General features: G+C 45.8%; 1 protein-coding gene across 1 annotated transcript in view; it reads right to left on the reverse strand.

Annotated features, from left to right (window-relative positions):
* FAM47E (family with sequence similarity 47 member E) overlaps nucleotides 1-13,819 on the reverse strand; it is a 104,463-nt gene that overhangs the window by 50,298 nt on the left and 40,346 nt on the right. The window contains 2 exon segments of the mRNA XM_030192485.1: nucleotides 379-566; nucleotides 4,611-4,986. Coding sequence (XP_030048345.1) covers nucleotides 379-566; nucleotides 4,611-4,986 — 564 coding nt within the window.

A 13,819-nucleotide genomic window follows, 5' to 3' on the forward strand; every position in this document is an offset into this window, starting at 1 on the left:
TAAAGTATAAGAAATTTAAGGTGCTTTTGAAAACTTATTTATTTAAGCAGGCTTTTGACTTATGACCCGGAAGTATAAAGACCTGAACTGTCTTTTAGGAAGATTTTGTTTTCTCTCTCTTTTAGTTTAATGATAGTATGTCTATTATGTGTATAAGTGTTGGACTTCTTAGACAAATATAATAAGGTCTTTCCTGTTGATTTTACGGAGTTCCTTTCTAATTTTTATATTTGTGTACTGTAAACTGCTTTGGTCAAGTAAGGGTGAGCGGTATATCAAATTTTTAAATAAGCATAAACATGCAGATGAGCACAGGGCTAAATTGAAAATATAAACCATGGGGAATATACGATTCCAAAGATCATGCTGGATACTTACACCACAGACTGTTTGGTGCTGTTATCCTTGGCTGTCATGCACACCTGCTTCTCTTTTCCTCTCTGTGGACTGAACCACTCATGCTCTTGCCCTTCAGTGGTCTCCTCATCTGTCTCACTATTCATATTCGGCTCCGGGTCAAGGGTATTCAGCTCCGGGTCAAGGGTATCCACAACTTTTTCAAACAGCTATAAGCCAGACATAAAAAAGCATAAATATAAATGGCTAGAAAATACAGATCTTGCCTTATTTTTCAGCTGTCTGAAAACTTTCTGATACAATGTTTAAACAAAGATTTATATATGAAGAACAATGAAACGGGAACAGGAGTGTCAACTAAGAGACAGGACAGGCTAATCCAGTTTTGTTTGTGTTTCATTTTTATCATACTATCTTATATATATGGGAGATAATTTTATAACAGAATGCTTATAACAAATTTGAAAAACATGGCTATATTATTTTTTTTATAAAGATCATCATATAATAACTATCAGATTTTCCAATCAATCCAGATATTTTATGTATAATGGTTCTTCATCATGGGAAGACAACATAAATAAAAATGATCAATTTTGTGTTTTCATCAGCATTTCATTGGTCCATAATAATAGATGATGGTTATGGACATTTTCGATATGACATCCTATTCTGATTTTGGACATTTTGCAAAAATGTTTCAAAAATGGCATTTGCTAGATGCTTTTGTGCTCAGTGCATCTATCTTTTAGAACTATTTTTGAAAAAAAAAAAAAAAGCACAAGGGGAAAATGCACAAAAACAAGCCATTGGGATATATGGAGGGCACTGGCCACAAAGACATCTCAGCAGAGCAGTGGGGCACCCTAGAGAGCACATTACTCACCTTATATTGTTTGGTGAGCCCTCCAAAATCCACCAAAAACCTACTGTACCAAACTGTAGCCATTATGCCTATATGTAGGTATAGTAGGTTTTTGGTGAGTTTTGGAGGGCTCACACATTCCACCACAAGTGTACTACTTAGAGTAGGATATGGCCCTAGGTCCCTTTCTCTACAGTCCACTGCACTGACCATGAGGCTACTCCTGTTCTAATAGGACTGTCCATAACATCTGAAGCTGTCATAGAGACTGGTGTGTACTGTTTCTTTCATATCTTTGGGGGGTGGGAGGGGGTCAGTGACCACTGGGGGAGTATGGGAGTATGTCTTAATCCTTCCGGTGATCTAAGAGAAAAAATTCACTTATATAGTTTCTCTTCTGTCGGGACAAGCCCTGGCCTAGGCGTTGCCTTTATGGGAACAACAAGATCCCATCCTCTCAGATCTATCAGCCTTTTAAAAACAATTTCATCTGGTCTTCGATGAGCCTGGGCAACCTTCCTCTGCTGCGGCGGATCTCCTCCATCTTCAACAAGGCTCTCTCATCGTGGGAGCCTACGCAGTTCACTTCCAGACTCTAGCCTCAGAACTCAGATGGAACCAAGAGGCCCTGGTGGCCATAATTTGGCAATGTTCAGCCAGACGAATTAAGGATGAACTCGCTGGGTGAGATCTTCCTACTACCCTGGATGAACTTATTGTCTTATGTGTCAAGATACCAGATCCCCACTTCTCAGCTTGTCATCCCCCTGTTACCTGGCTTAGTCACCACCATTTCCAACTCTCTATCACTTCAGGTTGGTGAGCTTCATCAGGAGTCTATTCAGTTCTATATACTCTCCAAGTCTATTTATCCTCTAGTTTTAGGACTACCATGGCTTCAACTCCATTCCCCTTGGATTGATTGGAAAGCTAACGATACAGTGACTTGGGGTTCTCCTTGTTTCCACTCATACATAAATCAGGTCAGACCATTGATTACCACTGCCACCATGTACCAGGATTTAGAGGATTTTCAGCAAAACTCAGCCAGAAAAGCTTCTGCCTCATAGAGCGTATGACTGTGCCACTGATTTAATTCCCAGGAAAATGCCTCCGCAGGGACATGTGTATACTCTGTCTCAGCCCGAGACAGAGCCCATGACAACATATATCAAAGAAAATTTACAACGGGGTTTTATCCATCCTTCCACCTCTCCTGCCGGAGCAGGCTTTTCCTTCATGGGAAAAAAAGATGGGTCACTCCGACCCTGTATCAATTATCAAGGTTTAAATAGTATCACTATCAAGAATCAATATCTACCACACATCTCTGAGCCCTTTGACAGGCTCCAAAGAGCCATTATTTCTACTAAATTAGATCTGCGAGGAGCCTATAATCTCATTCAAATTAAGGAAGGAGATGAATGGAAGACTGCGTTCAACATTCGCGATGGGCATTATGAATACTTGGTAATGCCTTTTGTTTATGCAATGCCCCTGCGGTCTTCCAACATTCTGTCAATGAGATATTTAGAGACCTCCTTTACTCCTTTGTCATTGTTTAGCTGGACGATACACTAATATTCTCCTCATCTCCTGAAGAACATATATGACATGTTAGAATGGTTCTCCGATGACTCAGTGATAATTGTCTAGTCACCAAATTGGGATACATTATATCAGGTTCTGGGTTACAAATGAACCCCAAGAAGTTCCAGGCTATTCAAGACTGGTCCCGTCTTCCTAGCCTGCGGGCCCTTCAGCGATTCCTTGGGCTTATTAATTACTACCGCCAATTTATTGACCATTATTCTACCATCACAGCGCCTCTCACTGCTCTTACCAAAAAAAGGGGCTAATCTGGATAAATGGCCACGGGAGGTCAAACAGGTCTTCCACGATCTGAAATAGGCTTTTCTCACAGCCCCAGTGTTACAACGACCAGAACTGACATGTCCTTTCTTAGTAGAAGTAGATGCTTCTTCAGTGGGAGCCAGAGCTGTCCTTTCCCAGGCCTTCTCTGGAGGTCGCCTATGACCCTGCTTTTTCTTTTCCAAAAAAGTTCACGTCTAGAAAAAAAAACTAATCAGTCAGGGATCAAGAATTGCTAGCCTTGAAATTGGCCCTCAAGGAATGGAGGCACATGTTGTAGGGATCCATTCATCCATTTACCATAATTACTAACCATAAAAAACCTCCTGTAATTACAAGAAGCCAACGACTAACCCCCGACAAGCCTGTTGGTCTATGTTTTTCGCCAGATTTGACTTCAACCTGATCTTTCACCCCGCCAAGAAGAATACCCGGGCTGATGCACTCTCTAGCTCTTTCGAAGCGGCTGAGAACATGGAAAATCTCCAATATATGTTGGATCCAGCTAAAATCTTGGCACTTACTACAATGAAAGTCCCTTCTGGAAGAACTCTGGTACCAATCTGATCTCGCCGAAAAGTGATGACTTGGGCCCATTCTTCTCAACTCGCCGGTCATCCAGGAATTCGAAAGACCCTACATCAGATTACTCGGCATATTGGTGGCCAAGAACGGCAGCTGATGTCAGAGATTTTATGCTGCCGTGCCCTGATTGCGCCCAAAATAAAACCCCTCATGTCTGTCCTTGGGGAGTACTACAACTGCTACTTGTTCATGAAACACCATGGAGTGTGCCTATTTCTGTAAACCCTGATGCCTCGTCAGTTCAATTGGTGGCCAGACATAAAGGATGTCTGGACCTGAATTCATCATTATGGCATACAAGCTTCGAGCCAACCATTTCCACTGGTCTGCTACTACTCTGTGTTACAGCTTAACTGAATGGGATAAGTGATATTGATGAAAGTTTTGGATATCCATTTTGAAAAGTTCTGATGTTAAGTAACCTTTTTGCTGTGCACAGTTGTTGTTGTTGCTTTTTCAGTTAATAAATGAATAACTGAATAGAGTTTTGCTCAAGCTTTATATCTGATATATAAGATTGCTCTGTTTTTTGGCTACAATAAATTTTCTTCCTGTTAGGGAGTTGTTTTCTATTGTGGCTTTTTTCGGAGTGTCTTATGAAACCTGTGATAAAAGCCTGTATGGGAATGCCATCTTTGTAGGCTTCCCAGGCGGTTGAGGTTTCTTTTGCTAATTTATTCTAAGGATAGCTTGCAACTCTCTCTCTGTCTTGAGCAAAAAATACATTTTTGTTGTTATACTTAAAATATAAATGGTACAGTTTGTACAGATATTATTTTAAAAGGATATTAGGGGCCTGAGGTCCTAAATAGTTTTTCTCATTTTGTGTCTATGCATAAAACATTTAGTACATCTGGTCCTGTGAGATGAATTAACTATTTCCTGGGAGATTAATATATAGGGTTTTTTTTTAAATATGCAACTTGCTTACCTCAGGTGGAACACTTTCTTCTAAATGGGGGTAGAGAGCCAAAGGATGCTGCGCCAGGGTGAATTCTATGGAATCAATGTAGTCTCTCCTGGCCTGCTGTAATGGAAGGAGCTTGGAAAAGCATGCCTGATATTCTGTAAACCTTTTCTTTGTGCTCTTCCTCACTGTGTCTGAAGTCTCAGGTACATTATTTAGAAGAGGAGCAGGTCCTGTTGCTCGTTCCACATAAGTGCGGTCAGATGGAAGTGGATAGCCATCTCGGAAATCATCCACTCCACGCTGTAGGAACTGCCAGCGGCGGCCATTGAGGGCATCAGACAAGTATAGTTTGTCATTAAGCCCCTTCAGGTATTTTGGCAACAGTCTGTTCCTGTACCTGTAAAATAAACCCCTTTGTTTAACTCTAAATGCAAAACAGGATGAGCAGCTTTCACTAGGAATTAAAGTTTTAATTTATCTATTACAATACCAACTCTCTATTAAACCTACCAGTTTTAAAGCATGTATCCAATTAATGAAAAGTCTATTCTGACAAACAAGATAATTCCAATGCAGATTAGATGTATGGTGGAAACTTCCATTTTAAATCAGATCCTCTTTGAATCCTCTCCAATTCAGACTCTCCCTGTATCCTGAAATCACACTCTCTGTCTTGAAGAAAGCCTGGGCGTTCAAACCTTGAGTCCCAGTCACTTCTGTAGGAGAATTAAAGCAGAAATGAGGAAACTTCCTGAGCTCCTGAGGCCAGGAAATCCCCCCCCTTCTCTCTTCCAGTAAGAAAATGTCTGATATCCAACACATCCCTTCATTTGCATATATTTTACTCAGAGAACCAAGTTAATTTGAATGGCTTGGTTTAATTTAATTTACATATATCTATTTCACACTTAACAAGGAAATCCCATACAAGAAGGATCACAGTGTAAAAGCAGGGTAATACAAAGTCATATACCTTCCAAAATCAATAAAATAAAAAAAGTCAAAGGGAGGCTCCTGCCCGGTTAAACCTTGCTGAGCTGGCCATACCAGGATATTCAGCAGCACTTAACCAATTAGTGCCACTGAATATCTCTTCTGACTGCCAAAGCACTAACCGGCTAGGTCACAGCAGAGGCATAGCCAGACCTGAGATTTTGGGTGGGCCCAGAGCTAATATGGGTGGGCACGCACTGTCTATATAAGTATGAGTAGTGTCTCTTGGGATCCTACAAAATAATGCCTTAGAATTCATTTGATGATGGATTTCTAAGTAGTCTGCACAACAGCTGCCCTGCATCAGTATAACCACATACATACTTAATGGAAAAAATTATATTTTTAAATATAATTACATTATCCCACAATCTCTCCACTGCAAAATGCTATACACAAACTTGTCCAAAAACACACTCATATCCTTACTAAACTATAACAGCACTAATTCCAAGGACAGAATGAGCTACAACTTTATGCTTGAAAAGGCAGAACTGTAATTACACTAGGCTCTAAATACCAATACACTACCCTCGTGAAAAAAAAAAGCAAAACAAAAAGGGCTGCAAATACTACACGCTAGCAGAATACTGCACCTTGATCACACATGAAAAACTCATGACACAACAGACATGACACAAGGAACTAGAAATAAAAAAAATATGAAGGCAAAATACTGAACTGGAAAGTTAACTCAAGACGTCAGACTCAGCATGCAGCAATACCAGAAAAATTGAAACTTACATGCAAAATATCACAGATGCACATTTCCAAAAGCTGACATATTCCAATTAATAAATTCTGAATAAAATACCTTTTTCTACCTTTGTTGTCTGATCTATTCGCTTTGGTCCCAGTGTCTTCTGTTTTATGCAGTGTCTTCTTTCCATTTGATATTTTTTCTCTCATCATGCCCACCATCCTCCCGTGTCCTTATGTGTCCTGTCTACCATCTGTAGCCCTGTCCCTATCCTTCCTCGAGTTTCAGTATCTGCCCTCACCGTGTTCCAAACCAGCCCTTAAACTCAGCAGTTTTCCCTCCATCCATAGCCAGCATTTCTCCTCACTCCCCTCCATCCATGTGCATCTACTTCCTTAGTCTTCCCTCCCCTCCATCCATGTCCAGCATTTCTCCTCTCTCCCTTCCCCTCCATCCATGTGCATCTCCTTCCTTTGTCTTTCCTTCCCTCCATCCTTGTCCAACATTTTTCCTCTCTTCCCTGCCCTCCACTCCATCCATGTCCAACATTTCTCCTCTCTTCCCTCCCCTCCATCCATGCACATCTCCTCCCTGACTTCTCTCCCCTCCCTCCCTCCATCCATCCGTCCAGCAACTCTCCATTCTCCCCTGTCCTCTCCTCCATCCACCCATATCCAGCAAATGTCCTCTGTCCCCTGCATTCATCCATCCATGTTCAGCAATTCTCCTCTCTCCCCTGCCCTCCCCTCCATCCATCCATGTCCAGCAACTCTCCATTCTCCCCTGCCCTCTCCTCCATCCATCCATACCCAGCAAATTTCCTCTTTCCCCTTTCCCCTCCATCCATCCATGTCTAGCAATTCTCCTCCTTCCCCTGCCCTCCGCTTCATGTCCAGTAATTTCTATTCTCTCCCCTGCCCTCCTCTCCATCCATCCATCCATGTCCAGCAACTCTCCATTCTCCCCTGCCTTCTCCTCCATCCATCTCCAGCAAATTTCCTCTCTCCCCTGTCCCCTCCATCAATCCCTGTTGTCCAGCAATTCTCCTCTCTCCCCTGCCCATCCTGTTTCTTTCCATCCCCTTCCCCATTCTATCCGGCGTCTCCCCACCCCCTCTCTCCCCCTTCGCAGCACCTCCCCTCTCTCAATAAAGAACGACAACGTGGATGCAGCAGCTCACAGGTTTGCTTGCTGTGTTTTGAGTGAATGGCGACGGCTGCGCGGGGGAGTGGAAACACATTTACCAATGGCTTCCTTCCTTACAGTGGACTAGATGGGCTTTCACTAACTTCCACTCCACTCCCGAAGCTGCAGCGGCAGGCGGCCATAAAAGCAGCAAGCAGCCAGGCTCGACTCCGTCCTTTGCTTCCTGCTGCCCTCTCTCTGCACCCCGCCTTCCTCTGATGTCATTTCCTTTCGGGCGGGCGGGATGCCGAGAGAGGGCAGGAAGTGAAGGACGGAGTCGAGCCTGGCTGCTTGCTGGTTTACGCCCGCCCGCTCGCCGCTGCAGGCAAGAAGACTGTTGTCGTTGTCGTGGAGAAGGTCGGAAAAAGACTGGGTGGGCCTGGGCCCACCCAGGCCCACCCGTAGCTACGCCCCTGCAAGGGACCAGAGGCTGCCTGCTTCAACAAAGGAGAGAATGGGGGCAGAGAGGGAGTGCATCACACACAGCAAGCACCTCCTGGAGGGTAGAGAATGGAGAATTGGTCAGATGTAGAAAATGCAGATTATATGCTAAGCTACCAGCTAACACCCAGTCTGAAACTTTCGGAAAGGAAAGGTACAAAGCCCACACACACCAGTTATATTTCAAGAATTGGCAAAAAAAAGTCCCGTCCCCAAAAAAACAAACAGGTGTACAAAAGCATACAGTGTTTACTATAACTGAAGCTAAAACACTTTGAAATACCACCCCATAATCTAAAGAAAAACCTCTAAAGTGCAAGCACAGAGAAAACCATTTTAAAGAGGTGCCAATAAAGGGAATGCAAACTTCCAAATCAGAAGAGCAGCTGGAGACGTTTATCATTTTCACCTATAATCAATAGAAATCAAACAAAATAAAACATGGAAAAGAAAATAAGATGATACCTTTTTTATTGGACATAACTTAATACATTTCTTGATTAGCTTTCGAAGGTTGCCCTTCTTCGTTTTTCCGATCTGAGGAAGAAGGGCAACCTTCGAAAGCTAATCAAGAAATGTATTAAGTTATGTCCAATAAAAAAGGTATCATCTTATTTCTTTTCCATGTTTTATTTTGTTTGATTTCTGTTGATAACCTTAAGAGTGGACTAACACGGCTACCACACTCCTCCACCTATAATCAAAATTAGGGCGTCCAAAACACAGAGCAGCTGGGGACATCCATAGTTCCCACTAATAACTGAAATGAGGACGCCCAAATCAGCAGAGCAGCTGGGGACGTTTAGGGATTTTGTCAATAATCGAAATTAGGATGTCCTTCTTGGGGACGCCTATCCCGCTCTTACATGGACGTCCCTGGGACACTATTTAAGCGTCCTTCTCAGTATTTTCAAATCTTTGCATCACATTGTTAGAATGGCACCAAAACAGGCACCCACCCACAAGGGTAATTTCAGTGACCCTGAAATTGAACTGCTGGTGCAAGAAATACAGAGAAGGCACACACATCTCTTTGCTCCCATGGGCCAGAGGCTGGCTGCTACAAACAAAGCAGAGAGAATGGGAGGCAGTGAGGGACCGGGTCAACGCAGTCTTCCACTGTGGCAGGGATGTGGAAGACTGTAAGCGGAAGTGGCACCGTCTCAGGTGTGATGTGAGGAAGAAGGCTGGTGCCAACCCCCCAGCAGATGACACTGCTAACTTGACCCCCCTAGAATGCATCATTCATGGGCTCTTGCCCCAGGAGGGGATCCATGGCATTGGGTCCCTGGACACATCAGCACAGCCTGAGGGCTCAGGTAGGTTGACCATTAGGAAGCTGGGGTGTCTGTTGTGCTGCACTACACTCTGTTTTCCACAAGTGGGGGACAGTGTGGTGCTCCTAAGTAGGGGAAGGGGTGAGAACACCACATGCAATACAAATCACTATTCATTACAGACCATGACACAGGGAGTAGCCAGGTGCAGGGTGGAGAGGGTTTCCAGCTATGTGTGTGTAGGTTACCACTGTTTCACTGTTTTGGGGGCCTTCCCCACTCCCTCCTCTTTTCCCATCACCAAACTCTGCATATCTCCTTCCTACACCTCTGTGCTGTAGCCACTGTGTCTTCTGCACTCCTTCCACAGTTCTATGTCTACCCACCTGCCTGTGTGGCTCTCTTCCAAATCAGTCTCTGTAGTACACTGCGCTCCTCGTCTCCAGCTCTGTACCATGTACAATGACATCTGTGGGTTAACTGCCAATCCCATTCCTCACCATCTCTTTGCTGGGTTTTACCGTGTGGGGCTATGTATATGAATGCTGAAAAACAAAAGTGGGTTATTTTGACCAACACATGTCCTCCCCTTTTGCTATGGAGGTGATGACAGCCAGTCAGAGGCAGAAGCTGGTCCTAGTGGCCACCAGCCCCAGCACACTGAACAGCACACAGAGCAGCAAACCAGTGGGCCTGGAGGTGTGCCTGCACAAGAAAGCACACAGGACCAGTCATATGGGGTGGAACCACAGGACCCAGCAACGCCGGCTCTCCCTCCCCCACCCACAGCAGAGGCTCTCCCTACACCACCCACAGCAGAGGCTCTCCCTACACCACCCACAGCCTTTGCCGATGGTGGCACAGAGGAAGAAGATGCAGAAGGGGGGGGCACATCCTCAGCAGAGGCCATCCAGCCAGAGAAGGCAGCTACTGCGCCTTGAAACACAATTGCTGGGCCACAATGTGCACCTGGAAGATTACCGGCGCCAGAAATTGGAGCTGCAATGGGAAGCAGTACAGCAGCTCCAATGGCTGGAGCACAGCATCGAGGGCCTACACTGTGACCTGAAAGCACATAGTACAGCCCTGATGCAGCAATAAGTGCCATCTACTTCCACCACTGCACAGCAACCACCCGCAAAGAAGAGGAGCTTGAGATCCTCAGCCCCCCCCCCCCCCCCAGCCACTGGTCCAGCAGCCATCACACCAGCTCCCCTTCTGGGTCCTGTGCCCAGGTTGCAGGGCAAACCACAGATCACAAGGTGGCCGGACTTCCACAGGGCAGCCAAGGCAGCAGGCTGCCTTGTGGACACAGAGGACGGTGGGACCTCATCAGAGGAGGACTCTCAACAGAGTTCCCCTGCAGCACCGACAGCTGGACTGCCACCAGCTGCTCAGAAACACGGTGGGAGGGGGAGGAGACAGAGACGGGGCCAGGGAAAGTGATGGGACATGGTGGGGGGTGCTGGGAGATGGGAGGAAGGCGTGTGAGGGAGGGGAATATGCACCGAGCGGGTGATGGTGGTGGGAGGCAGGGTGGTGGTGGTGGTGTGTAACTAGTATGTGATAGCAATAAATGTCAACTTACTCTCACACAAAACTTGTCTCGATGAGTCTTTGCCTGGTTCTGACCCCAGCTGGTGTGCACTCTGCTCTGCTCTGTGGGCGGGAGGGGGAGGGGGCTCCTCATCCTCTTCATCTGGGCCATGCTGCTGCGGTTGCTGTGGCTCTTCTGGGAGGGCCTCTTTGCGCATTGCCAAATTATGTAGCATGCAGCAGGCCAGGAATATCTTTGCCACCTTTTGGGGGCTGTACAGGAGCTCCCCTCCAGAACGGTCCACACATCGGAACCTGTTCTTAAGTTGTCCGAAGGTACGCTCTCGATGATGCCATGTGTGGTCCGATGTCTACTGTTGTAGTTCTCCTCCAGTCCTGTTTGAGGGAGCACTATGGGGGTCATGAGCCAAATCTGCTGTGGGTAGCCTATGTCACCTTTGGGGAGAAAGAGGATGAGAAAGATGAGTGTATATTGTTTGGAGTGGGTACCTTGTGGAGGTGGGGGGGGGGGAATAGTGGGTTGTGGAGTGAGCTGGAGGGAGACAGTGCTGAGGGTTGCCCGGTGGAGGAGGTATAGTTTGGGCAGATCCATGCTGCACTTACCAAGGAGCCATCCGCCGGTGATCTCCCCTCGGTCAAACCTGTGGAAGATTCCTGACTGCTGCAATATATAGGCGTCATAGGTGGAACCTGGGTATCGGGCACACAGGTCTAGAATCTCCCCCTGGGCGTCACATACAACTTGCATATTGAGTGAGTGGAATGCTTTCCTGTTATTATGTGGCCTCTCATTCCCGGGGGGGGGGGGGGGTCTGAGTGCGACATGTGTGCAGTCAATGGTGCCTATGACCGAGGGGAAGCGAGCTACGGCGTAGAAGTCAGCCATGTTGTTCTGCAGGGCCTGGGGGGTGGTGGGGAAGGTGATGTACTCAGAGGTGTGGGTAAGGAAGACATCAAGGAACTGGGTGAGGCAGTTAGAAATGGAAGCCTGGGTGAGACCAGTGTTCACAGATAGGACAGACTGGAAACTCCCAGTGGCCAGAAAAGATAAGAGAAGCAGTGATCTTTAGGTGTACAGGGATGGGATTGTTCCTATGGGTCCTGGGCTGCAAGAGGGGTTGAAGCTGCTCACAAAGGTGCTGAATGGCAGCCCTATCAAACCGGTACCTAGTGAGACACTACAGGTCAGTGAGGTCTAGGAAACTGCTACAGGGCCTGAAAACTCTGGGGCGTGAGTTCCGCCTGTGGTGCCTCCCCTCTCCCTCCAACATGTAAGCCACCTGTGCATTTAGTGCCTCCATTTCCACACACTACAGGTGCAATGCAGTGCCACCAGTGCTCACCTCTCCCTACCAACCTGGTGAAACACAGTAGCAACAAACAGAAGCTGACACTCACTCTCCCACCACCAACAAACAATGTGGTCACACACAGCAGAGCCACACTGCAAGCACTCTCTGACCCACTACAAACTCCGGCCATACCCTCTAGCCACTCATTCTCCAAGCAGCAAATGACAGTCTTCACAAACACAGAGAAATGCTGCAGCAGCACACAGGACAAAGAGACAAACAGAGACAACAAACAGGTAAGGAAATTAAAGATGAATTTGGGGACAGTGACTGGAGAGGGAGAGGGATAGGGAGAGGGGATGGGGGAGATAGAGGAAGGAATGTAGTGTCTGGGTTTGGAGGCTAGAAGGGGTAGGGAAAGCTGAAAAGGTAAAACACAAAAGAGGCAGGTGAGGGTGAGAACGTTCTGATTAGGGCACACAGACAAAGGTAAGAGGTACTCAACAAACTCTCAGCTTTCTCTCCAAACAACGATTCAGCTTTCTCTCCCAACAACGATCTCGCCACTCTCCAACTCCACAAAATCGCAAATGGGTCTAAAGACGACTTACCCCTTACCTGGTCGCTTTTATTTCAGGTCTAGCTAAGGACACCCATGTTCCCGCCCATGCAAAACCATTTCACAATCCGTTATACGTTGGAGGTGCCCATCTCATAACACTGCCCACAGTGGCGTAGCTAGGGTAGTTGACACCCGGGGCCGGTCATTTTTTAACACCCACCTCCAAAATCTCGTACTAGGCATGCCGAGAATTCAAAACACTCAACACCTATAGAGCAATTCTACCATACCATAAGCAGTAATTTCTACGAGTCACACAAAGGAAAGGAAAGCATCTTAAACACTACAGTGAACACTAGAACATAAATTCACCTATTGTAAAATGAAACCAGGAAGAATAATACAGATTGTCGATCCTGCACAGTCAATGCCAACTGAAAGCCATGTCTTTTTCACAAACACAGATACACCCTAATCCACTATAGAATAAGTAATAATAAGCTTTCTATTTAGACAAAAATTAAACTGAACCCCCAAGATGCCAGACTCTGCATACAATGCAACACCACAGAAACAGAAAATGTCCCCTAGTACTGTGCAAAATATAAAGACAGCAGATGTAAATTTGAAAAAAACTAACAAGTACCAATCACCACTTTACAAATTACTACTACTACTATTTAGCATTTCTATAGCGCTACAAAGCGTAAAGCAGCGCTGCACAAACATAGAAGAAAGACAGTCCCTGCTCAAAGAGCTTACAATCTAGTAGACAAAAAATAAAGCAAACAAATCAATTAATGTGTAGAGGAAAGAGGAGAGGAGGGTAGGTGGAGGCGAGAGGAAAGAGGAGAGGAGGGTAGATGGAGGCGAGTGGATACAAGTGGTTATGAGTCAAAAGCAATGTTAAAGAGGTGGGCTTTCAATCTAGATTTAAAGATGGTCAAGGATGGAGCAAGACGTAGGGGCTCAGGAAGTCTATTCCAGGCACAGGGCGCAGCAAGACAGAAGGAGCGAAGTCTGGAGTTGGCAGTAGCGGAGAAAGGAACAGATAAGAAGAATTTATCCAGGGAACGGAGTGCACGGGAAGGGGTATAGGGAAGGACGAGTGTGGAGAGATACTGGGGAGCAGCAGAGTGAGTACATTGATAGGTTAGTAGAAGAAGTTTGAACAGGATGTGAAAACGGATAGGGAGCCAGTGAAGCGACTTGAGGAGAGGGGT

Source organism: Microcaecilia unicolor, chromosome 2 (assembly GCF_901765095.1).
Source record: "Microcaecilia unicolor chromosome 2, aMicUni1.1, whole genome shotgun sequence".
NCBI lineage: Eukaryota > Metazoa > Chordata > Amphibia > Gymnophiona > Siphonopidae > Microcaecilia > Microcaecilia unicolor.